Raw genomic sequence first — 27,801 nt, 5'->3', positions numbered from 1 at the left:
ATTTAGCTATCATATGTACAAAAGGTAACTCTGGATCTTTTCATAAACCTATTCTTCCCCACTCAGGAGACAGCAACTCCATCTTTCCAATTACTCAGGCCAAAAACCAGGGCTTATCTTGACTCTGTTTTTGGTTGTTGTTGTTGTTGTCATTTAATTTTTTTTTTTGTAGTTGCAGATGGACAGCATGCCTTTATTTTGTTTACTTTTATGTGGTGCTGAGGATCGAACCCATGCCTCACTTGTGCAAGGCAAGCACTCTGCCACTGAGCTACAGCCCCAGCTCCTTGACTGTTTTGAACATTCCATATCCAAGCCACCAGAAAATATACATTCAACCTTAAAAACACGTCCAGAATCCAACATTTCTTAGAATTTCCATCTCATCTGTAGTAGTACACAATCCTCAACCAATATTTTTACTTTGATAACTGCTTGTCTACAATTTATTTCTCAACCCAATAGCCAGAGTGATTCTTTAAAATTTAAGTTGGACATATCACTCTTCTGTTTAAAATCTTCCAATGGCTCCCCCTCATTTCACTTAGAGCCAATGGTTTTACAATGGTCTATAAAGATCCCATATACTCTGGTCACCAATACTCTCTGATCTCATCCTCTATCTCTCTACCCTCTTTTACTCCACTCTATCCACACTGGCTTCCTTGCTCCTCTTAGGAAAACACTCCAAGAAACCTCCCACCCTTAAAGCCTTTATATTAATCACCCCTTCCAAGAGTAGCTGGTGATACTTTTCCCTCAGACAGCATATAGCTACTCCTTTATCTCCTCCAAGTCTTTGAGAAAGTGATATCAGGACCAACATACCATCTTAGTCATCTATTTAGTGATAGATGCTCCTACTTAGCCCACTTACTTTTCATTTTTCTGTAGCACTTTTCACATTCTAACATACTATAAAATTTATTAAATTGTCTGCTTTCTGCACTAGAATGTAAGAAAAAGTATAGGCGAACAATTGTATATATTTTCATCCAATATCCACTATTTACTATACTTTTGTCCTGTTTCCAAAGGAATTCCCACCAACACTTGGGCTGCATTTCTCCAGTCTTCTTCTTTCTCATATATAGATGCAAGATGCTGTCTTATGGAAGCAACCTGGAACAGTAGGTATACATGTTAAATTATTTTAGTTGACATTAGTAACTAATCAAACAGATACATTATTGTAACAATGCTGCCAATTCAACATATTAAGATGACCAGTAAATAGTAAAAGTTTATCTAGACCACCCAAAATTTTCAATGAATTTTGCATTCACAAAATTACAAATAGTGAGCTAAAATAACACACTTCTGCAAGTAAATTAAGGCAATATTTTTATTTAAATGTTAAATTTTGCTTTTGTTACTACATACATGATGCTGGAGTTTTCCTGCTTTGGGCCTAATAATTTTATGGATTTTAAAAATTGCCTAAAGAACAATATTTAGTTCATAAAATAAAATATTAATACATGAGCAATTGTCAGCTGGAATTACAATATCCTAATATTTTTTTGATTTTGCATTGTGAAATGTTTGGCATACTGTTTTGTCAAAAATGAAAACAAATGATTCCTCCTTTAAGAATCTAGTAACATCAGATTCTAAAGTAATTTCTGCTATCTCAAATTCAAACTCCACTGCTATAGATTTTTACCTGCTCCTCAAATGAAATGACTCTAGGCTGGATCTTTTCCAAGGTGAAATGATAGATTTCTTTGGCTGTGCTATCAGGCAGGTTAGGGAGATGTGTGCAGAAATCAGTCAGCAACTGTCTCGAGATCACAAGACTGACATTCTCATTTACCACTTGTTTCAAAAAAATAAGAGAAAAAAATGAGTAATTCATAAATTTTCATTAAGCAATCAACCTTTCCTTAAAATTAATACTAAGACAAATCTACATTAGGGCACCCTTCAATGCATTATTCAGGGATTTCCATACCCTTATTTTATATTATACAATCAGTTTTCCTTTTGCTGAATTACTTGATTATAAAATTAATACACCCAAACAGTAAAGATACCATGAGTATTCAAAGAAACAGATATGTTTGAAAGAAGCTTTGTTTAGTGGTTAAGAATTTTATTCTCTTCCTTTTTTTTTTATTTTTCTACAAAGCAAAGGCATTGAAACACCCATATTTTTAATGTATGTGTTTATATCCCACATAGCTTAAAAAGATGTTAAAAAAACCCCATAATACCAAAGTGGATCAAAGACCTAGGTATTAGACCAGAGACTCTGCACCTAACAGAGGAAAAAGTAGGCCCAAATCTTCACCACATAGGATTAGGCCCCAACTTCCTTAACAAGACTCCTAAAGGGAAAGAAATAAAATCAACAATCAATAAATGGGATGAATTCAAACTAAAAAGCTTCTTCTCAGCAAAAGAAACAATCAATGAGGTGAAGAGAGAGTCTACATTTGGGGAGCAAATTTTTGCCACACGAACATCAGATAGAGCACTAATTTCCAGGATATATAAATAACTCCAAAAAATTAACACCAAAGAAACAAACAACCCAATCAATAAATGGGCTAAGGAGCTAAAGAGACACTTCTCAGAAGATATATCACTGATCAACAAATATATGAAAAAATGTTCAACATCTCTAGTAATTAGAGAAATGCAAATCAAAACTACTCTAGATTTCATCTCATGCCAGTAAGAATGGGGGTTACAAACAAGGGCTGGGGTTGTGGTTCAGCGGTACAGCGCTCGCCTGGCATATGTGAGGTCCTGGGTTCAATTCTCAGCACCACATATAAATAAATAAAACAAAGGTATTGCATCCACCTACAACTAAAAAAAATATTAAAAAAAAAAAAAGAATAAGTGTTGGTGAGAATGTGGGGGAAAAGGCACACTCATACTTTGCTGATGGGACTGAAAATTGGTGCAACCAATATGGAAAACAGTATGGAGATTCCTTAGAAAACTTGGGATGGAACCATCATTTGACCCAGCTATCCCACTCCTCAGTCTATATCAAAGAACTTAAAGACAGCATACTGCAGGGACACAGCCACATCAATATTTATAGCAGCACAATTCACAATAGCTAAATTGTGGAACCAACCCAGATGCCCTTCAATAGATTAATAGATAAAGAAACTGTGGTATATACACACAGTGGAATATTACTTAGCATTAAAAGAGAATAAAATCATGGCATTTGCAGGTAAATGGATGAAGCTGGAGAATATCATGTTAATTGAAGTAAGCCAGTCCCAAAAAAACAAATGCTGAATGTTCTCTGATAAGTGGATGCTGATCCATAATGGGGGTCGGGGGAAGAATGGAGGAACTTTGTGCAAAGGGGAGGGAGGGAGGGGAAGGAAGGGGACATGGGGGCAGGAAAGATGGTGGAATGAGATGGACATTATTACCCTAAGTACATATATGACTGTACATATGGTGTGACGCTACATGGTGTACAACCAGAGAAATGTAAAGTGTGCTCCATTTGTGTACAATGAATCAAAATGCATTCTGCTGTCATTTTTACCTAATTAAAACAAATAAATTTTCATAAAATTTAAATAAAGCAAGTATTGCAGTACAGTCAATACCACTTGTACTTTCCAAATAAAGACAGAAAGAACTTCAGTCAACATTAGATGTATCAACATTATAAATACTTATGAGATATTTCTGTATGTGATAAACAATGAAAGCTCTGAAGCCACACTGTTTCTACCATTCCTGATTATATAACCTCAGAAACTTCTTTCTGTGCTTCTGTTTTCTCATCTGTAAGATGAGGATAATACCATCTACCTACTTCATGAAGCTTGAATTCAATAATATATGCAGAGCACTTTAAACAATACTTGGCACATTGCACTTAACAAATGTTAATTACTATTAACACTATTATTATATTTTTGTTTTGTTTGGTGGTACTGGGGGTTAAACCCAGGGTCAGGCCCATGCTAGGTAAGGGCTCTACTACTGAGTTACATCCCAGACTATTATATTTTTTTAAATGTATCATGCTTGTGAACCACTGCTTAAATAATCCAAGTTACTATGAAAATAAATGATGATTCAAAAGTTGTTCAAATTATATGAATGATTTTAACAGTAGCCTCAGTAGCCTGCTTTTCTTGGAGGATCAGTAGATTCAAAGTTTTTTTTTTAATATTTGTTTTTTAGTTGTAGTTGGACACAATATCTTTATTCTATTTATTTATTTTATGTAGTGCTGAGGACCGAACCCAGGGACTCGCACGTGCTAGGCAAGCGATCTACCGCTGAGCCACAACTCCAGCCCCAGGATTCAAAGTTTATGTAAAGATTTAAGATTTATAAAAAGCATTATTCTTTTACTACTATCATGCAATGTTCTCAATAAAGTCACTCCAAATGGTTTTCTGAAATCATTGCCAGTCTTTCTCACATTGCAGGCTCTGATTTTTTGAGGCAGTAACTTATAGCACTTATAATTATTTAGCTTACAAAATATTAATTCGAATTCATTATTAGATAATACTGGATGTGACTTAAAACACTTTCAGTATAATTGCAACTATGCACTTATAACAGAAAGAAATTACTACACAAATTAGTATGACTCAGGGATATATAAGTAAATGAGGACACAAAGTCAGAAAACCTAGTTTCTTATCTGGCTCTACTACTGAGCAGCTAAAAAAAGAAAAATCACTTCATCCTGAGATTCATTTTATAATATACACAGCATATCTATACCAATACTGTCTAGTCACAGGATTATTAAAAGGACTCTTAAATGACGGACAATGTAAGTGAAAACATACTGTGAACTATAAAGTACCACCAAGTACTATTAATATTGTTAAGTCATTATAAATTCCAATTCAAGTTTTGAGTAATTGTCAAGATAAATGGATATGTCTAAAGTCAGGGAGTGGGGAAAATTAGATCTCAAAGAATGAAAATTTCTAGTTTCCAATTCAAGAGGAAATTTGCAACATTAATAAACAACATCTAGTACATAAGACTTACTATTTGATAGGTACTTTTCTAAGCACTTTATTATGTTTATTAACTGTTTTAATCTCCCAACAATTCTACAAAATAATTATCATATGCTCATTTTTGAGGAAAAGGAGGCACTAAAAAGCTAAACAACTTATTCAAGATCATAAAATAGCACACCAGAAATTTAATCCAAACCATTCTCTTTACATTATGTTAGACTGTCTTTCATCAGGTACTATATCAAAACTACACAAAACCTTCATTGGGACGGTAATTTAGAATATAATTCACTGAACAATAAACAAGTTGTGGGCTGGGGATGTGGCTCAAGCAGTAGCACGCTCGCCTAATGTGCGTGCGGCCCGGGTTTGATCCTCAGCACCACATACCAACAAAGATGTTGTGTCCGCCGAGAACTAAAAAATAAATATTAAAAATTCTCTCTCTCCTCTCTCACTCTCTCTTTAAAAAAAATAAATAAATAAACAAGTTGTAAACAGATTAAAAAATTTAGAATCAATCAATATCAATGCATATTTAACATGGATACTTTGATATAAAACAAGGTTTTAAAAAGTTTTAAAGTACTAGCTCAAAAATACAAGGCAAAATTGAATTTTCATCCCACTTACTTGCTTCCACAAAAGCTTTCAGAGCTTCTAGTTGTTCTGCACCCGTTAACTGAATGGCTTTTTCCAGAATCTGACGATACCTAAAGTAATATTAAACAAAAATAATGTTTAGAAGTTACTGTGTTTTTTAATGGAAACTTTGAGATATATTTATTCATTTCTACTGATAAGTTTGATGTGTTTATTCATTTCTATTTACCTGATTGTTTCTTTTTAAAAAATATCTTTATTTTATTTTTTTTAATGCGGTGCTGAGGATCAAACCCAGTGCCTCAAGCATGAGAAGCAAGCGCTCTACCACTGAGCTATAACCCCCAGCCCCACTGATTCTTTCACAGTACTCTAATTTGCAGTATTCTTTATAGTACATCAGTTTTTTTTAAGTTTCCAGTCCAACACAATACTAAATCTATAATTCTAAGATGTCACTTCTAGATTTTAGTACAATATATCATACTTTTAAGAAGTTTTTAAGTCCATCAAAAGACTGACTCTATAACTCTATGTTATTAACTCTAAGATATCATTTTTTCTTGAAAGTTTTAGTTTTGAATTCAAACTAGAAAGTCAGTTTCAAGTGTCAGGCATGCCTGTAATCCCGGCCATTCAGGAGCTGAGGCAGGAGGATCACAAGTTTGAAACCAGCCTCGGCATCTTAGCAAGACCCTATCTCAAAATTTTAAAATAAATATAAAAAATGGACCAGGATGTAGCTCAGTGGTAGAGGTTTGCCTAGCATGTGCAAGGCCCTGGGTTCTATCAGAGTGTCAAAAAGAAAAAATTAAGCTATATTTTCCTTCAACTATATATTATATAGATACATTATCTGGGGCCATCCAGAACGTTTTTCTCTTATGGACCTAATGAATCTAGGGTCATCAACAATAGAAATATTATTGTCCAGGTCACAGAACCAAACATTAGAACCTGAATGTTTCTCAGGGATGCAATGGGGAAGGACTGTAATCTCAGCTACTGGAAGGCTGAGGCTGAAAGATTGTAAATGCCAGTCCAGACAGGACAATTCAGTGAGACCATCTCTAAATTTAACAAATTAAATAACAAGGGTTGCTGACAGATACACACATACAAACATAGAACATATAAATTAAAATTTTCCATATATTATTAGGCATAGTGGTGCAAACCTATAATCCCAGCAATCCTTAGGAGGCTGAGGCAGGAGGATCGCAAATTTAAGACCAATCTTGGCAACCTTGTGAAATCTTGTTTCAAGATAAAAATTAAAAAGGGTCGGGGATATAGCAACCCAGGAGTAGAGCAATCCTGGGTTCAATCCCTACCACCAAATGTTTATTAAGCATCTATTATGTATATGAAACAAAGTTTAGTACACTTTGATTCCTGGTTTCTTGGCTCTTGAAAGGATTTAGAAGTAAACAAAACAAACATTAAAATGTACCAAAGTCATTATTTAGAATCAAAATGAGTGCTGACTGAATGTAGTAATAGTTCTTCCACTTGATGAGCAGACGACTGCACTAATCTTCCCTCAAAAAATAACAAAAACAATATAAGATGCTGAAAGAAGCCAGGGGCAGTGGCACATGCCTATAATCCCAGTGACTCAGGAGGATGAGGCAGGAGGATTGCAAGTTCGAGACCAGCCCCAACATTTAATGAGGCTCTAATGTTTATCATTCTTCAACTGTTTCAAAATAAAGTTCCTGTTTCAAAATAAAACCAGCTAGGGATATGGCTCAGTGTTTTAAGTGCCATGGGTTCAATCCCCAGCACCAAAAAAAAAAAAAAAAAAAAGTTTAATAGCATAAAATATTCCAATAAGAAAAAGAAAACAGGAACACAAAGGTGAACCACAGCTTCTGCCTGATGGCACTGATGGCATTTGCTGATAATAGCAAGATAGCTAAAAGGTACAGAATAGCATTTCTGGTGGGGACAAGGGTATGGGTTCTGCTTTGGGACTCCTTTCAAATTTGCTGGGAACACTGACAGGCAAGTTGCAATATTTGGCCAACTAATAGAGCTGGAAACATGAACACTTTGGGAGTAAAGTTATAAATTCTATTCCAAGGATCATCTAGGTAAATCAAAAAATTCTGAAGCCTTTTTCCTAGACTATTAGTTTCCTCAGGTACCTGGAAGAAAGAAATGAAAATCCTCTCTGAAACATAGCATCTTAGACCTCCAAATACCCCTAAAAATGCATTTTTAAATAATTCACCTAACAAACAAAGATTAATAAGGCACATGATAATACAGCTAGAATCAACAAAAGAGACAGTAGCAACAACCAGGGAATTCAGATACTGAAGTTATTGGAAGGATTATAATACATTTAAACTTACCATTTCATGGAGATAAAGACAAGCTTTTAAGTTTCAGCAAGAAATTGTGAACCAGGCTGGGGTTGTGGCTCAGTGGTAGAGTGCTTGCCTAGCATGTGTGAGGCACTAGGTTCGATCCTCAGCACCACATAAAAAAATAAATAAGTAAAATAAGGGTATTGTGTATGTGTATACACACACACACACACACATATATATATATATATATATATATATATATAAAACATACATATATATAAAATATGTAGATGTATATATATTTTTTAATTAAAAAAATTTTTTAAAGACACTGGGAACCATAAAAAAGTATATTTAGAAAAAGAATTGCCAGAAATCATATAATTGAAAAATATAACCAAACTTAAAACTCAGTGAAGTACTTAGCAGATTAGACACAGTTGAAGAACTGATAAACTAGAAGGCAAATCTGAAGAAACTATTTAGAATAAAACAATGAAATGAAAATACACAAAAAAGAATAAGAGACGTAAGAGGTTATGGTAGGTGGACCTAACAGGGATTTCACTGGAGCCTAGAAGAGAATACAAGATGGTGCAGAAGTAGCATAGCTGAGAGAGACATAGCTAAAAACTTCTCAGAACTGCTGAAAGAATACAATCCAGTGATTCAAGAAACCCAGTGAAGCTGAGCCAGGATAAGTTGGTATTTACACAAGTGGCCACAATTCTTTTACTCCCCTTTCTAATGTGACTTTGTAGCTCTTCAAATCAAGAGGCAGAGTTTTTCCCTGTCCCTGACTCTGAACTTGGTTGACCAATAGAATATGGTAGAAGTGAAATGCCAGTTTGGAGCCTAGACCTCAACAGACCTTGAACCCAGGGACATTTTACCATTTAGCAACTACATCTCTGGTCTTTTCTATTTTTGAGACAGGTTCTCAAAAATTGCTGAGGATCTTGCTAAATTGCTTAGACTGGCCTCAAATTTGCTATCCTTCTGCCTCAGCCTCTGAAGTCACTGGGATTACAGGTGTATAGCAACCACACATAGCTTAAATGTCCCTTTGAAACCCTGCTGTTGCCATACAAAAAAGGCCCAGACTAACCTACTGGCTGATGAGATATGTGGCCCTGTCAAGAGGCCAGCCAATGCACAAAGGCAGAGCCGCTCAACACAGTATGAGGGAACATTTGGGAGACAAGATAATTTGGAATAGAACTATCCAGCTTGGCCCAAACCAAACTGTCAACCTACAGAATTGTGAATTAAATAAGTGGGGTAGCTTATTTCACAGCAAATGCTAAGGGGCATAGATAAATAAAAGAAAATCCATATACACATATCAAAATAAAGCTGCCAGAAATTAAAAACGAAGCCAGGCAAAGGGACCCACGCCTGTAATCCCAATGGCTCAGGAGACAGTGGCAGGAGGATTGCAAGTTCAAACAGAGGCAGGAGGATTGCAAGTTCAAAGCCAGCCTCAGCAACTTAGCAAAACCCTGTCTCAAAATAAATAAATAAATAAATAAATGAAAGGGCTGGGAACAATGCTCATTGGTTAGGCACCCCTGGGTTCAATCTGCAGTGTATATGTAAAATTTTTAAAGAGGTTAAGAGCTAATATTTAGGACAGAGAAATAATTTCTAGTAACCTCTGCATCTTTTAAGAGTTCTAAATATTTCAATTTAATGACAGTGGGAAATGCATACATTCCTGGAAAAAAAAAATCACTATCTAAAACGTAGTCCAGTTTGATGAAAATAACACAAAAAGGTAGATATGTTTAGTTAGGAGCTCTGAGACAAGCAAGACAGGCTGTATTCCAGCTCCACCACTATGTGACCTTATATTCCATCTTTGTGCCTCAGTTTTTTCATATGTAATATAAATATTATATATTTATATTTCCATAGGATTAAGTCAACAAAGATCTATAATCCATGACCTCACACCTGCCCTCAAAGAAATAACATTCTAAAACACACAAAAAAGAAATTACATTCTAGTTAGGGAAGAAGATGGACGAATTAGTGTTATATAGAGATCAATATAGGATGCCACTAAGCATAGGATGAACAATTATCTAGGTGGTGTGTATGGATAGATATGAGTATGTAAGTTTGCTGTTGTTCAGAGGTTTCCAGGAAGAAGTAATACCTGGCACCAGATGCTGTGGCACACATCTGTAATCCCAGCAATTTAGGAGGCTGAAGCAGAAGGATTGCAAATTTGAGGTCAACCTCAGCAAGCAACAAGATCCAATTTCAAGGGGCTGGGGATGTGGCTCAAGTGGTAGCGCGCTCGCCTCGCATGCGTGCGGCCCGGGTTCGATCCTCAGCACCACATACCAACAAAGATGTTGTGTCCGCCGAGAACTAAAAAATAAATATTAAAAATTCTCTCTCTCTCTCTCTCTCTCTCTCCTCTCTCACTCTCTCTTTAAAAAAAAAAAAAAAAGATCCAATTTCAAAATTTAAAAAAAGGGGGCGGGGGGGGGGGGGTCTGGGATTGTTACCAGTGGTGAGCACCCCTGGGTTCAATCCCTAAGACTGGAAAAAAAAAAAAAAGTAGAAACATCTGCCTGGGTTTTAAAGAATCAAATCAGTTTTAGCCAAGTAAGACAGACCACCACAACAGCTATCTATTTAAATGCTCCCTCTGAAGGCCCTCCTTCTCTTCTGAAGTTTTATATGAGATAATGAACACAATGCATGACATATAAAAAAATATGCCTATAATATTTGCAAAAGTGCATTTTGTATGGCTTATTTATTATACCAACTTTAGACAGCTGTATTAATTCAGAGTTATAGAAAAGCACTTCTAACTGAATTTTACAAGAAAAGCAGTATAGTCTGGTAGGTTAAAAATGAGCTTTTTAAGCCAGGGATGGTGGCACATGCCTATAATCCCAGTGACTCAGGAGGCTAAGGCAAGATGATCACAAATTTGAGGGCAGCCCCAGCAATTTAGTGAGGCCTCATCTCAAAAGAGAAAATAAAAAGGGCTGAAGATGCAGTTCCATGGTAGAGTGCCCCTAGGCTCAGTCCCCAGTAATACCCCAGCTCCCAACACCATCAGAAAAGAGCTTTTTAAAATAGGCAGACCTGGGTTCAAATACAAGCAAGCTCTGTCCTTTTCTAGCTGTTCATTGATTCAACCAACATTATTTATTTGTTTGTGTGTGTGTGTGTGTGTGTGTGTGTGTGTGTGTGTGGTGCCGGGGATTGAACTCAGTGCCTCATGTTAGGCAAGCACTCTACCACTGAGCTACAACCCCAGCCCTCTCAATCAACATTTTTTGAACAACTACTGTTATAGATATGCTGCTAATTACGGGATCACACAATATCAGTTTTAGAAAACCAATGTATTGAAATGGATGGCACTAGAGCAGATTATGCTTAGTGAAGCTAGCCAATCCCTAAAAAACAAATACCAAATGTCTTCTTTGATATAATGAGAGCAACTATGAACAGAGCAGGGAGGAAGAGCAGGAAGAAAAGATTAACTTTAAACAGAGACATGAGATGGGAGGGACAGGGAGAGAAAAGGGAAATTGCATGGGAATGAAGGGAGACCCTCATTGCTATACAAAATTACATATAAGAGGTTGTGAGGGGAATGGGAAAATAAACAAGGACAGAAATGAATTACAGTAGATGGGGTAGAGAGTGAAGATGGGAGGGAAGGGGAGGGGGGATAGTAGGGGATAGGAACGGTAGCAGAATACAACAGTTACTAACAGGGCATTATGTAAAATTGTGGATGTGTAACCGACGTGATTCTGCAATCTGCATTTGGGGTAAAAATTTGGAGTTCATAACCCACTTGAATCTAATGTACGAAATATGATATGTCAAGAGCTTTGTAATGTTGTGAACAACCAACAAAAAAAAAAAAAAGAAAGAAAGAAAACCAATGTATTCCATCATTCTTCAGGATAGAATCTCTTGTTAACCAGCTTCTAACAAAAACCCTACAACTGATTTATTTCAAGGATATTTCCCTCCTAAAATATGTAGCTGGATGAACTGTTTTGTTAAGAGGATAAATACCCTGACACATTCTTGCCAACAGAGAACCAGATATATACATGTAGGCAAGGACAAAACTTCTCAGAAAGCCGCTATGAAGGAGTTGTGGACTAACACTGCACTAGCTATCAGTTATCAACCAAATTATTTCATTTAGTCTTACAGTAACCCACGAGGTAGACTGTTACAGTAATGGCTTCTAATGAATCACACCTCCTTCTGTCCATGTTTCTTTGCAATGTCACTTTGCCACTAAAGAGGTAGTGAGCTGGGCACGGTGACGCATGCCTATAATCCTGGTGGCTGAGGAGGTTGAGTCAGGAGGATTGTGAGTTCACAGCCAGCCTCAACAACGGCCAGGCACTAAGCAATTCAGTGAGACCCTGTCTCTAAATAAAATACAAAATAGGGCTGGGGATGTGGCTCAGTGGTTGAGTGCCCCTGAGTTCAATCCCCAGTACCCAAAATAAATAAATAGGTAGTGGTAAACTCCATTTTCCTTCCCCTTGGGATGGTCTTGTGACTTATCCTGATCAGTATTAGAGAACTGATGATGGGAGCTTCTACTCTCACCCTCTTGGAACACTTGCATGAAGAAAGCCCCAGCTAAACTACTGAATAATTGACTATATGCAGAGACATAAGAGACTCAGCCAACAGTCAGATATGCAATAAATCTACAGCCAAGTTTCCAGCTGACATAAAATGCATGAGTGACCAACTCAAGATCAGCACAACCCAGTCAACCCACAGAATCCTAAGAAATAATAGTTGTTTTACACCACTAAGTTTTTGGGTTGTCTGCAGTGCTGAGGCTGAAATCTGGGGCCTTCAGTATGCTAGGCAAGTGCTCTACCTCTGAGCTATATCCCTAGCCAATTTTTGGTTTATTAAACAGTAATCTATAACAAAAGCACCCCATAGGATAGGTATCATTGTTTATCTCCAATTCAGATCTGAAGAAGTAGATTCTTTTTTAAATATTTATTTTTTAGTTGTAGATGGACACAATACCTTTATTTTATTTATTTATTTTCATGTGGTCCTGAGGATCGAACCCAGGGCCTCAAACATGCTAGGCAAGCACTTTACCACTGAGCCACAACACCAGCCCCTGAAGAAGTAGATTCTAAGCTGAAGTTTCAGAATTTTGCAAAGGCTTGAAAAAGCAACAACAAAAAAATACACTAATGTACTTATTTGTTGTCCAACATAATAAAAAGCAATATAAGTATGATGAAATATATAAGCTGGTTTTACTTTCATCCAAATCTATAAAAATTATGTGCAAAAAGGATTGAGCCATGAAGACATATTCAACATATTCCCAACCCATCGAATAAGTCAGTATGCATTTATTGGCCACTTAAAAAATAGTAACAACAACCTTTATGGTATTTTCTATGTGCCAAGTACTGAATTAAGTTATACACACATACACACACACACACACACACACACACACATTTTGTCCTCAAACAACCTTAGACAAGAATAAGTCCGATTATTATCCCAATTTCCCTCAGTGGCAAAATGCTTCACAAAGTAATTAAGCCCAAGATATACAGCTAAATTTCCCAATGGTAAAATTAGCTTACATTTAACACCAGGGAAAAGGGAGCACAATCCATATGAAACATATTCATGATTTCAATGTCCAGGTTAGAGTAATAGATCAAAGCGATCCCAGCTGTCAGGATGTGAATATTAGGATCATTTGAGAGTCATACTTTAAACAGAAAAACTTCAAGTTCATCAAAAAATAGAAATAATGCAAAATCTGTAAAGAAACTATTTATCCACCCATCTACCTACAACACTGCTGAACAACTGCCTGCAGGACAGGCACATGTCACAAATTTTAACTTAGAGTGGATCTAAGCATTTTAAATGGTTCCTGCAAACATTAGTATTCCATATATCCTAACTCGCACAAGTACATTTTGCCTATGTGCCCCTCCTTAGAGTTGGTGAAGGAGTGAAAGTATCCAAAACACAAGGATACCCAGATGATGGACCGAGTGGTTCAGAACGACATGACAGCAGCCATACCTCCTCAGCCTCCGTCAACCCTGAGAAGCCATCTCCTCGGAAAACTCTGCACCAAGACCCCAAAATATAAAATTCCCTGCACCAAAAGATGGGGAGCGTCCAAAAAGAAGTAGATTTCGGGTGACTGGCTGACTAGGGATAAGAAGAGATATTAGGGAAGGCTGTGAAGGCCTAGGGAAAATCTCCTCTCTACCACGCTTCCAAAATCCAAAGGAATCAGTAGGGATGTTAACAAGGACTGAAAAAGTTGACAGTCATCCCAAAACTAAGAACTTGAGGGCCCCTGCACAAGGTCCCCCTTCAGCTTTCTGCTGCTCCCAACATTTGGCTCCCCAGCGGACTTCAGGCCCGCCCCCTTGGTCTTCAGGCCCGCTCCTAGCTTCACACCCGAGATCTTTAGTCACCTCAAGAGGAACAAATCGATGGCTTCCCTTCCAACCTCTCTACTCCTCTGCTCCAGGGAAATACTCACTTGCCCGCCAGATCTTTATGAGAGCCGCTCGAATTCATGAGCTGGGCCAAATCCTGTCGCACGGCTGCCGCCATCTTTCTTCCAGCTCAGCCAAGGCGGCTGGGCCTCCTGCTGCCAGAAAGAAAACGAGTGTGGTCCTCCAGAGTGCAGCTAGAGGGAACCCGAGATACCACAGAGTAACGGCTTTGTGGGCCAGAGCGCCGTGTGTGGGAGCCGGGTGAGCTAGCTCCGCCCCCAGGGTTGATGACGCAAAACTCCTTTCCTCATGTCCGAGACCTGCCCAGGTCTCTCCCACAGACTGTCGCTCACGCTCCGACTTGGGATTGGCTAATGAACTTCAAGGCAGTGTGTCGCTTGTGCAACTCCAGCAAGGGCCGGGTACGTTAAACTACTGTGTTTTCATTCAGTTCCGTTTCTCAAATCTGTGGTGGACTGTTCGTCGTTCTTAAAGTCAGCCGTCAAACTACCTGTGGTAAAGAATGACATGTTTCTATTTCCATTTCATCACAGTCCGAAGCTCTTAAAAATTAAAAAAAAAAAAATCCCCAATCCCCGTTCCACCCTATATCTTTTTAAAGGGTTCATCGTACATCCCACTTTGTCCAGGACAGTGGCATTTTCTGTGTTGTCCTGAAATAATTATTAGTAACACCCCCTTTCTCTTTAGAAACAGTTGCAATTGAATGACAAATTATATGGTTACCCTACCTTATAAGGGATTACACTCACTACTCTTCTATCCTTATATAGAATTTTTTCTACAATTACAAGCAAATAAATTTAAATTGTTCCTTTTTAAAAAACACCATATTACTGTTCTGCCCTTTATATTTCATTTTTCCTGGGGATCTTACCATGTAACTCCAGTCTTAAAATGTCATTATTTTTAGAGCTAGAAAGTATTACATAGTGAAGGTATGTCATAATTTGTTTAATCCTGTTAGGACAATTGTTATTTTTAGTAAATCAATGCTGAAATCAGTAACTTTGTACAAATATATATAAAGATTATATACATAATATATAAAGCATATATATTCCGGAAATACACACACACACACACACACACACACACACACACACACACATATATACAGTTTCCCAGAAATCCATATGTGAGTCAAAGAATAGACACAATTTTTGGTAGATATTGCCAAATTGCAATTTATAGGAATGCTATCATTTTGCTTTCCAATCAGAAAATATAGGAGTGCAATTTCATACAGGCTTACCTACAAAAGATGTTAAACTTCAGGATTTTTTCCATCTTGATATGTGAAAACTGGCATGTTCCCTCTTTGGGAAAGGGAAAAGAAGACTTAACAAGAAATTCCTTTTTTCTTTTTAAGTATTTATTTTATTTTTATGTGGTGCTGAGGATCGAACCTGGACCCTCGAACATGTTAGGCAAGCGCTCTACCGCTGAGCCACAATCCCAGCCCTAGAAATTTCTTTTTTCAAGAGTAAGTTGGAGATTACCCACATTAATTTAGACCTAATTCCATTGGCAAGAATGCATAGTGACATTGAGACTGGAATGTCAGTTTCCAGTTGGACAGTCCTGTGCCCACACAAAAGAAAGGACGGAGCTAGTGAGACAATCAGCAGTGTCTACTAAAACCTGTCCCTCCAACCACCTAATTATCTATGTGTTCTTCTCACAGAACATACTCCCTTCATTCATAAAGAGTAGAGTTCAATTTCCCATTTAGTTTTGTCAAAAGACAAAATTATAAAAATTTAAAGATCATAATTGGCTCCTTCCCCTCCCCCCCTACTGGGGGTTAAAACAAGGGGCACTTTAGCACTGAGCAACAGCCACAATTTTTAAAAAATTATGAGACAAGGTCTGCTAAATTACCCAGTCTGGCCTTGAACTTGTGATTCTCCTGCCTCAGCTTCCCAAGTAGCTGGAATTACAGGCATGGACCACCATGCCCTGCTTAATTGTCTTTACATTTTATCTAATAATCAGTCAACACTTCATTCCACAAATAACAAATGTTCTAGTGAATCAAAGAAAGGGACTTGGTGTTTTGTTTGTTGTTTTGGCAGTGCTGGGGTTGAACCCAGGGGTGTTCTACAACTAAGCTACATCCCTATCCCCTCCCCATCCCCATTGTTTTTGGTTTTGAGGGGGTTTTGTTTTGTTTTGCTAAATTGCTTATGCTCGCCTCAAACTTGCAATCCTCCTGCCTCAGCCTCTCAAGTAGCTAGGCTTACAGGCATGCACAACCACACCCAGTAGAACTTGGTTTTATAGACTGAAAAGGGCTAAAGTACACAGACAAGAAATGAAAGTGGATTGGTTATTTCAAACCTACTTTTTCTTGTGAGGCTGAAACAGGGAGACAGAACAATTGAAGAATAGCTGATAGGTTAACCTTAGTTTACTTCAAGTTACCTTTTTTTGTGTGTGTGTATGAAAGGATTAAAGACAGGGAACTTCATCATGCCAATTGAAACTAGCCTACTTGGGAAATCTCTCATCCTGATTTCTCAGAAGATCAAATAAACAGCTTAGTTTCAGCTTGGTGACATGGAATTTAAACGTGAGTAACTCTATTTTTATTTTTAGCCTTGTCTTTTGGGGCCTAGTGCAGAAGTTTAGCTCAAAACAATGTCTCCTGTACTTTTTATTTGACAGTTTTAACATCAGCTATGCATCCAGGGTTTCTGGTTATGTACAGTCCTCTCCATCAGTTGGGATGTGGCTTTTTATTATCCAGAGACATGCATATAGACTGTAAAACAAATAGCAGCCCCATGCCCACACATGTAATACAAAACTATAGTAGAGTAGAAACAGGACAACCATAGTTAAAACTAGGAAAAGGAAGCATAAGAGAAACAGCAATTATTGGTCCATAGCAATGGTAGGGTCTTGGACAGGAATTATGAACAACTTACTGCACTGGTGTTAGAATAAGTTATTTGGCTAGACCTTGGTAGTGCTAAGAGGATTTCCATTGTATTCTTAAGCCCAATCTTTGCCCTTTGAATACAGTAGTTCCCCCTTATCAGCAAGGGATAGTTCTAAGATCCCCAGCTGGTGCTTGAAACCACCACCAACACCTAATTCTGGGATTTTTTTCTACATACACATACCTGTGACAAAACTTAATTTATAAATTAAATAAGGCAAAAATTATAAATTATAAATTAAATTAAGCAAAGTAAGAGATTAACAGTAACTACTAATAAAGAAGAACAGTTATAACTGAACACTGTAATGAAAGTCATGCAGGGCTGGGGATGTGGCTCAAGCGGTAGAACGCTCCCCTGGCATGCGTGTGGCCCGGGTTCGATCCTCAGCACCACATACAAAGAAAGATGTTGTGTCTGCCGAAAACTAAAAAATGAATATTAAAAATTCTCTCTCTCTCTCTCTCTCTCTCTCTCTCTCTCTCTCTCTCTCTTTAAAAAAAAGTCATGCAAATGTGGTCTTGCTTAAATTATTGTACAGTAGAACTTAGCAACTTCAGCATATGATTTTTTTTTACTGAGTTGAGAACTTTCACCTTTTACTTAAAAGAAGTTCTTCACAATGTATCTTTGGCATATCAGAATTGTCAATATCACTACCCTTTGTACTTTGGGGCCATGATTAAGTAGAATAAAGATTACATGAACACATGCACTGTGATTCTGCAACAGTAAATCTAATAATCAAGATAGCCACTAAGTGGCTGATGGAAGGGTAGCACATATATTGTGGATACACTGAGTAAAGAGATGATTTGTTTCCTAGGCAAAACTTGAGCAGAATAGCAAGAGATTTCATTATACTGCCCAGAATGGTGCTTAAGTTTAAACTTGTGAAGTTTTTATTTCAATAATTTTCTACTTGATATTTTCAGACCACAATTGACCACAAGTAATTTAAGCCACTGAAAGTGAAGCCACAGATAAGTATCTACTACTGTACAAGTTAAAAAGACGTTGAGTATATTCCCTCTTTCGGGATGAGTATGGATTGAACAATTGAGGGCTCTAGTAGACCAGGCTTTTCTGTGTGTTTATTTTTAACATAATTCCATTAAAATTCAGAAGCTTTGACTTAATGTGCCAGTAATGATACCCAATGTTCTTTCTAGAAGTCATTGTTAAACCTGCCTTATTTCCTGGCTCCAATGCTCAATACATTCTTTTTCTTTCTTCTATAGTTTTTTTGTTTGTTTGTTTTTGCAATGCTGGGTATTGAACACCAGGGCTTGTGCATGGTAGGCAAGTGATCAACCACTGAGCTATATTCCCAGCCCTCTCTTTTTTAAAAGAAATTTGTTTTTCACAATTCTATAAACTGGAGAATCATTATCAAGATACTGATATCTGGAGGGAGCCTTCCTGCTGGATTAGAATGTGGCAGAGGGCACAACTTGTCAGGAGGGCAGAAGTGTTTCTGTTTCTTACTCTTTCCCCTTCCTTTGTTATCAGATGTTCCTTTATTGAAATATTTTCCTTGACACTTGCTAGCCAGGAATTCCACTGCACCAGTATTGACATCATCCATGATGTCATGAAGGTGGAAGCCATCAACATTTCAGCCAACATACTGGACATTCCTCCAGGATCTCTTAAACAATTCCAGAGAGTTGTTTGGCTAAAGTTTGGTGTTGTGACTGGCAGGGCGAGTCCCAGTGACTTGGGAGGCTGGGAGGCTGGGGCAGGAGAATTCAAATTTGAGTTCAGCTTCAGCAATTTAGCAAGGCTTTCTACAAGACCCTGTCTCAAGGGCTGGGGCTATAGCTGAGTTGAGTTGGTAGAGTTCTTGCCTTGGGTTCTAATTCCCAGCCAAAAAGACCCTGTCTCAAAAAGGGCTGGGTATAGCTCAGTGGTAGAACACCCCTGAATTCAATGCCTAGTACCACAAAAAAAAATTGATGCTGCATCTGTCAGGCAATGTTGACAATTTCACCAAAAATGATATTTCCACCATGTTTAATGTTTTTCTATTTCTTTCTGTTTGTTGGCACTTCCTTGAGGGTATTGATAGACAAGGCAGAAGTAAAAGGTACCTCTTCAATTTAGACCTTTCTGTTCTGAATGGTCACTGTAATCCTCAGTCCCCCCAGTTACCTGTTGCCTTGGTGACTGGAAGATTGCCATCACCAACCCTTTTTGGAGACCCAAGGGGCTTATCTCAGAGGCCAAGGCAGACATAGCACCAACCTTATCACCAGTCTACCTCAGGTACGCATGACACCCCTGTTGGGGTCAAAGTTGGGAGGCACGTGGAGGCTTCTGGTATCAGAGAACCCAGATTTGGGACAATCTGAAAAAGTTACATCTTGGCTTCCTCTGAGCCAAACTCCAAAAAGCCAATGCATTCTTTAATGCCTGCCCACTTCCCTTTTTGGTAGTGGGGATTGCAGCCAGGGGTGCTCTACCACTGAGCTACATCCCCAGCCTTTTTTTTTTTTTTTTTTTTTTGAGACAGGGTTTGCTAATTTGCTAAGGCTGGCCTTGAGCTTGGAATCCTTTTGCCTCAATCTCCTAAACCCTGGGATTACGGGTGTGTACCACCACACCCAGCTTTAATGCCCAATTTTTAATGGTGGTAGCTTTGAAATCATCTGAAACAAAATCTTCAATGAGAGGATAACTCTATTAATTTGATTTTGCTTAGTGTTATATTTGTTTTCTTCTGGGTTTTTTCTTGTTGTTTTGGTGTGTTTGCCAAAAAGTCTTAATGGATTATGTAAATCTCTAAGTCAGGTGTTTTCTACTGTTACTTAGGGGTACATAAACAGTTATTTTTAACCTTTATTTCACTTATTTATTTTTATGTGATGCTGAGAATCGAACCTAGGGTCTCACACGTGCAAGGCAAGCGCTCTACCACTGAGCCACAACCCCAGCCCCTGGGTGTGTTTTTTTTTTTTTAACATAGTGCAGGTCCAGAATTTCTGGACATTATATTCTCTTTTTAACTTGACTTAAAATTTGGTTCATAATATCTTGCTGAAAGCAACAAAAACAGCAATACACACAAGCTGGCTCTTCTCAGACACTTCCCCTAGACCTACAATCTAGACAGAGAAGTTTTCTGCCCTCCTAGTTATTATAAGCATCATTTTATTGAATGTTTTGACATAGAAAGTACTTTTCTTGCTAGACTACACATTCCCCCTACCTAACTTTAAAGAGAATGCTGTGTATTTCTAGGTTTTACTTACAGCAGTGAAAAAACAGCAAACCTGGACTGCCCAGAAGGGCTGTTCTTTTTCCCTCTTTTCAGTTACTTAGCAAGAAGTTAGCTAGGAACATCTGACTTAACTTGAGGGAAGTGCATAAATCTTAGTTCTCGTTCTTTTACTATGCAAAACCTTGGCTCACGGCCTAGACCTACTGAATCAAAACTGTCACATTAATAAAATCCCCCTAGTAATTCTTTCACAGTAAAATTTGAGAAGCATCTAGCAGATGACCACACCATTGGTGTATAAACCCCTCTTACTAAACTCTAGTCTAGTAAGCCATGTTCCTGTCTGGGGATCTCCTACTGTTACAGTCAACTACATGATCTCCACCTGTTTTAGTCAACTTTTTTGCTGCAGTCACTAAAAGATCTGACTAAAACAATTTTAGGGGAGGAAAAGTTGAGGGTTCATCGTTTCAGAGGTCTCAATCCATACACAGTAAACTCCATTCTTCAGGGCTCAAGGTGAGGCTGAACATCAAGGCAGAAGAGTGTGGCCGAAGGAAGCAGCTCACAAGATGATCAGAAAGCAGAGAGAGAGACTTCACTCTCCATATACAAATATATACCCCAAATCCATGCCCCAATGCCCTACCGCCTCCAGCCATACCCCACCTGCCTTCAATTACTACTCAATTAACTCCTATCAGGTGATTAATTAACTGATTGGGTTAAGGCTCTCATGACCCAATCATTTCCCCTATGAACTCTCTTTCATTGTCTCACACGTAAGCTTTTGGGGGACATCTCACATCTAAACATCATAATATCACCCCCTCACAACTTTCCTACAAGTATGCAAAGGAAATCATCCTGGGATTTTTTTTCCTGGCACATCTTTTATTCCATGTCCACTGTGCTCGGCTCAAATATACCTCACCATAAAAGAAAAAAGATCGTAGATGATTTGTATGTAATATGCTGTTACTTTGCACTTAAGTCTTTACACTTATTCCACATTAATTCTCTCTTTTTTTTTGGTGGTGGTGCTGGGGATTGAACCCAGGGCCTTGTACATGTGAGGCAAACATTCTACCAACTGAGCTATATACCAGCCCATTTTTTAATAATATTTCTATAGTCATGATGATTGTCTGGAACAAGTTCTTTATTAAATTCCTCAGGAAGGACTCATGGAAACCAAATTCCTTCATGTTCTGGTACATTAATAATTAGCTTGTGCTATACTTTTATGTTTCAAAATCGGTTTTGTTAGATATAATAAACTGACTTAATTTTCTTGAGAATCTGTTTTAGTTATTGTTGTTTTGTTTTGTACTGATGGAACCTAGGACCTTGTGAATCCTAGATGAGCTCTCTACCACTAAGCAGTCTCCACAGACCCTTCTTGTGAATCTTAATGTGGTACTTACTCCATTCTCTTCTGAATAAGTAATACTGAAAAAAAAATCTTTTTTTTTTTTTTGGTGTCAGGTATTGGATTGAATTCAAGGGCACTTAACCACTGAGGCACATCCCCAGCCCTTTTTACTTTTTATTTTGAGACAGGGTCTCACTAGGTTGCTTACAGCCTCACTAAATTGCTGAGGCTGGCCTTGAACTTGCAATCCTACTGCCTCAGCCCCCTGAGCTGCTGGGATTCCAGGCATGAGCCACCACACCTGGCACTGGAAAAAAAAATCCATTAGAGTTTTCTTTCACTTATAATTTCTGCCTAGCTGCCCCAGTTTTTTTCTCTCTAAAGTCCAGAAGTTTAGTAGGCTGTTCAGTGTTGGTCATGCTGGGCTAATGTTCTCAGGTCACAGTGTGCTCTTTCAATGTAGAGTTTCAATTTTTTATAACATTTTCTTTAGTTATAATTATTTGTACTTGTTTTATTCCTTTGGTTTCTTTCTTCAGAAATAATTATTTTATATATATTTCATATGTTAGATCTTCTTTTGCCTGTCTTTAATATCAGTCACCTTTCCTCAAAACATTTTTATTAGCTGGGCACGGTAATCTCAGTGGCTCCAGAAGCTGAGGCAGGATGATCATCAATTCAAAGCCAGCTTCAGCAACTTACCAAGGCCCTAAGCAACTTAGTGAGACCCTGTCTCAAAATAAAACATGTTTAAAACAGGGCTGATGCTCAGTGGTTAAGTGTTCCTGGTTTCTATCCCTGGTACAAAAAAAAAATCAAAACAAAAACATACAATGGAGTCTATCTACATGAAGTTGTAAATCAGGCAAAAGTAATTTATGGTAGTATAACATAAGAAATTGCCTGGAAGGGGACAATGGGAAACAGTGATAGAAATGTTCTACATTGTTCATGGAGGTATGGGTTACATAGGTATATGGATTTATCAAAATCTAGCAAACTATGTACTTAAGACCTGTGTATTTCACTGAATATAAAGCCTTAATTTAAAACGGAACAAAATTATGCTTTTTGTTTCATACTCTAATATATATGTATTGAATTTAGTCTTTTTAAAATTTTTTATTTGTTCTTTTTAGATATACATGACAGTAGAGTATAATTTGACATACATACATGGAGTATAACTTATTCTAATTAGGATCCCATTCTTGTGGTTGTACATGATGTGGAGTTTCACTGGTCGTGTATTCATATATGAACATAAGAAAGTTATGTCCAATTCATTCTACTGTTTTTCCTATTCCCTTCATTCTCCTTTGTCTAATCCACTGAACTGTACTGAATTTAGTCTGAGTGCTTATATTTATGCACTTATATATTTATTTATAGTTTAAGTTGTCTTTTGTCTCCTCAGAAGTTTTAATTTATTAGAAGCCACTTGTTCTCAGGGTTCTGCCTTGCTTCTTCATGGCTTCTGGGTTCCCTAATGTAGACTTCCATCTCCTTTGCCTATTTGTTAGAGCTCAGATCCAACTGCAGGAATACCTTAAGTGACAGTGTCATGGGTAGTGGAAGTCACAGTACTTCCTGTCTCGTGGAGACTGTGACTCCTTGTTGAGGTACCTGGAAATAGCCTCTCTGGTTCTCACTTCAAAAGTTAGTGGTTGATGTGAAGAAGCTTTTTAGTGTGATACCATCCGGTTTATTGATTCTTGATTTTACTTCTTGTGCTTTAAGAGTCTTATTGAGGAAATTGGTTCCTGGTCGACATGATGGAGAGTTAAGCCTACTTTTTCTTCTACTATGCATAGCCACATCGATGTTTATAGCAGCTCAATTCACAATAACTAAGCTATGGAACCAACCTAGGTCCCTTCAACAGATGAGTGGATAAAAAAATGTGGTACATATACACGATGGAATATTACTCAGCCATAAAGAAGAATTAAATTATGGCATTTGCTGGTAAATGGATGGAACTGGATACTATCATACTAAGTGAAATAAGGCAATCCCAAAAAACCAAAGGTCAAATATTTCACTGATATATGGAAGATAACTCACAATAAGAGGGGAGGGGAAGGATAGAAGTTCAGTAGATTAGACAAAAGGGAATGAAGGGAAGGGAGAAAGATAAGAACAAGAAAGTAGAATGAATGGGACATAATTTTTCTTTGCTTATATATGAATACATGACCAGTGTAACTCCACATCATGTACAACCACAAGAATGGGATCCTAATTGGAATGGGTTGTACTCCATGTATGTATAATATGTCAAAATACACTCTACTATCATGTATATCTAAAAATAACCAAATTTTTTACAAAGGAAAAAAACAGTTAATGGGGTTGGGATTGTAGCTCAGTAGTAGAGCACTTGCCTAGCATGTGCAAGGCCTTAGGTTTTATCCCCAGTGCTGTAAAAACAAAACAGAAAGAAAAGATAAAAGAGCAAGAAGGAAAAGGAAGCAAAAAGGAAAGAAAAATTAGCCTTTAATCTACAGAGCAAGAGAAGTTTCAGCACAACTGTTGTGTTTCTTCAAAGCTGCTCTGGTGTCAAGATTCCCAGCAGGTCCTCTAAGGAATACTGCCAGAGCCCATACCATCTTTCTATTTGGAGGTTCATGGATCTTCATAGGTTACACTCATTCCTATCCATTGTGTTCTGGTTTTTTTTTTTTTTTCTGGTACTGGGGATTGAACCCAGGGGGGCTTTACCACTGAGCTACATTGCCAGCCCTTTTTATTTTTTAATTTGAGACAGTGTCTTGCTGGCCTCTAACTTGTGGTCGTCTTGCCTCAGCCTCCAAGTTGCTGGGATCACAGGTGCCATAGTCCTGTCTAATCCATGTGTTCTGACCCTCTTCTCTTTCTCACTATAACCGGAGACTTTGTTATACCATCCAGTGGCCACTTGTGTCTGTCTGATGACTCTCATTTATTCATATTTCCAACAGGTTACATAGTTGAAATTGCAATGGGAAAGGAGGGTAAAAGACATGTGATAGGCTGATTTTTCTTTTTCTTTTTCTTTTCTTTTTTGGTACCAGGGATTGTACCCAGGGGCACTCAACTCCTTTTTTATATTGTATTTTGAGACAGGGTCTCACTAAGTTGCAGAGGCTGGCCTTGAACTCTAATTCTCCTGCCTCATCCTCCCAAATTTCTGGGATTCAAGGTATGTGCCACCATGCCCAGCATCTGATTCATTTTTATAAACCATCTGATGCCTAGAAGTCTGAGCCTTGTACTTAATAAGCACTCAAAAATATATGTGAAGTCAGATTGGTAGCACAGACTTGTAATCCCAGTGACTCAGGAGGCTGAGGCAGGAAGATAAAAAGTTCAAGACTAGCCTTGGTAACTTAACATGACCCTGTTTCAAAATTTTTAAAAATATTTAAAAAGAGCTCTGTGGTAGAGCGCTCCTAGGCTCAATGCTTAGTACTGGGAGGAAAAAAAGGAGGAGAAGGAGGAGGAGGAGGAGGAGAAAAAGAAGTGAAGGAGAAGGAGGAAGAAAGAAAAGAAAAAGAAAATGTAGGTTGAATTGAATAAAGATAGGAAACCTAGAAAATATCCATATCACTAAGTTTGATGTTTCTATCTAAATCTCCCTTTCTGTGTTTGCTACTAAAATCAAGATGCACACAAATCAAGGGTTGAGTTGGAATTAATCGTGGTAAACTGGAAAAGATGTTCCAGATATGCCAACTGTGGGAACAATGAGAAGCAGATAGTAAACTGTGGGTTGGCTCCGAGAGCCAGAGGATAAGTAGGAAAGGGTGATTTAAGAGAGTAAGAGTGGCTGTTCTCAGTAAAAACAAATAAGCATTGTACATTGGGGTCCAACAATAGAGATCCTCAGAGCCTCATAGTTAAATAACACCTGGATGTCTTCATGGTTTTGTCTAAGCACAGAAAGCTAGAAAAAGCATCATTGTCACTTCAACAACAATAAACTAGATAATCTATAAAATCATAACTTTGAGATCCTTCTTAATTTTGTATCTCAAATATGGCCTGAAATATAAGGAAAGGTGCCTCTAAAAAGAGATGAGATGCAAACAATGGCTAATCTGTGGCAGAGCATGGGAAAGGACATATGGAAGCCATGCAAACAGCAAAGGAGAAATCAACTAAATTATTAAATAAGTTGCTAAGACTTAATGTGTGCTGGTATGCTTACAGAACTCAACGGGAGCCACAATCAAGGAAATCCACATCCACTCAGAGGCTTTTCTCCATGAACCTGCCCTGGACACTCAGGACAAAGATTAGGAGCAGGGTGGAAGAGAAAGTGTTCTGGGCAGGAGGTTATTGGCCTAGAGGAGAAGACTAGTTGCTCTTGCAGGAAAGACAATAAACATCCCAGACCTTAATTCCCTAAGGAGCAAGACTTATATTGATGAGGAAACATATTGAAACAGAATACTCTGTTGTTTCCCTAGGGACAGGTGGAAACCCATTGCAACTGATGGAAAAGGAAAAGGGGAAAAAACCCTTCTGCCCGTGGAGGAGGGACTGGAAACTGTCTTGGACCCTGACTATTAAAGATCTTAAGCTGGGGGAGGGTCAGTATCAGGGGTAAAGCCCCATCCAAGGTCCAGGGACAGAGAGCCTACCTAAGGCTGAAGTCGGAACAGGACCACAGAAAAACTGACTCGCTCCCCCACCAATCCCAACCAGTCTAGTAAGCACCAAGTAACAAGCAGTTTACTGCTGGGAAAAGAGCATGAGCTTGGAGAGAGACTCTGGGTCCCAGGAGCACAGAAAACTTAATCTGAAAGTAGAAGGGCAGCATTGAGTAAACAAACCAGCCCTCACCCTAAGTACAAAATAACTCTAAAGGAATTTGAAAATGATGGTTCACTGGAGGTAACCATAATAACAACAAAACCCAAACCAAGCTCAACTAAAACTCAACCTTTCACATCAACAGCCTGGCAGAGATGCATGCCCACTTCCAAGTGTAAATATTATTTACCTCAGTCTCTTCTACGCATACAAGAGTCCAGCAGTCAGTCAGTAATTATGAGAAATGTGTTATGCCTTCTCCACACACACACTAACACCCCACATCATCAAGTGACAAAGCAATCCAGCTGGGCATAATGGTTCATGCCTGTAATCCCAGCAACTTGGGAGGCTGATGCAGGAAGATTGCGAGTTCAAGGGCAGCCCCAGTAATTTAAGAAGACCCTCAACAACTTGAAATAAAATATAAAAAAGACAGGGGATGTAGAGTGGTAAAACACTCCTGGGTTCAATCAACAGTCCAAAAAAAAAAAAAAAAGAGCAATCTAAAAGTGTCAGAACTATCAGGGAAAGTAAGAAAACTATGATAAATATGTTAAAGCTTCGATAGAAAATATAGATAACATGAGTGAACAAAATAGAGGTGAAAACAAAAGAAAAATTTAAAAACAAAATGCTAAAAATAAAGACACATCAACAGAAATGAAGAATATCTTCAACAAACTTATGAGTAGACTTAACATAGCCAAGTAAATAATCAGAAAACTTAAAGATAGGTCAATAGAAAGAACTCAAATAAAGAACCAAAGTTGAGGTGGGGGGAATAAAAAATCAGGGGCAATAGAGGAGAGAGCGCATCCAAGAGTTATGGAACAAAATAATCCAACATAGATGTAATGGAACTTGTATTAGTCAACATTGTTACTACAACAAAAACCTGGGGCAGCTGACTTTATAAAGATGAAAAGTTTACTGTAGCTCACAGTTTTGGAGGTTTAAAGACATGGTACCTGCATCACTCAGTCTGGTGGTGTGACCTCATAGCAAAG

The 27,801-nt window shown here is 38.0% G+C and overlaps 1 protein-coding gene across 2 annotated transcripts in view; it reads right to left on the bottom strand.

The window, feature by feature from the left end:
* COPS4 (COP9 signalosome subunit 4) overlaps nt 1-14,622 on the bottom strand; it is a 36,368-nt gene extending 21,746 nt beyond the window's left edge. The window contains exons 1-4 of one of the 2 annotated variants that reach the window (XM_081304921.1): nt 14,466-14,622; nt 5,613-5,692; nt 1,667-1,818; nt 1,019-1,122 (exon numbers count right to left, since the gene is read on the bottom strand). In XM_081304921.1, coding sequence (XP_081161047.1) covers nt 1,019-1,122; nt 1,667-1,818; nt 5,613-5,692; nt 14,466-14,539 — 410 coding nt within the window. In that variant the 5' untranslated portion in view covers nt 14,540-14,622. Of the gene's footprint in view, nt 1-1,018; nt 1,123-1,666; nt 1,819-5,612; nt 5,693-7,942; nt 8,047-14,465 lie in introns of those variants that run through there. The other variant, XM_081304922.1, reaches the window with a different exon arrangement.
* Nucleotides 14,623-27,801: the final 13,179 nt, after the last annotated feature.

Source organism: Spermophilus citellus (genome assembly GCF_964194105.1).
Source record: "Spermophilus citellus genome assembly, chromosome: 8".
Classification (NCBI taxonomy): Eukaryota; Metazoa; Chordata; class Mammalia; order Rodentia; family Sciuridae; genus Spermophilus; species Spermophilus citellus.
The sequence above is the reverse complement of the archived record's forward strand: the minus strand, read 5'-3'. Positions and strand labels throughout refer to the sequence as shown.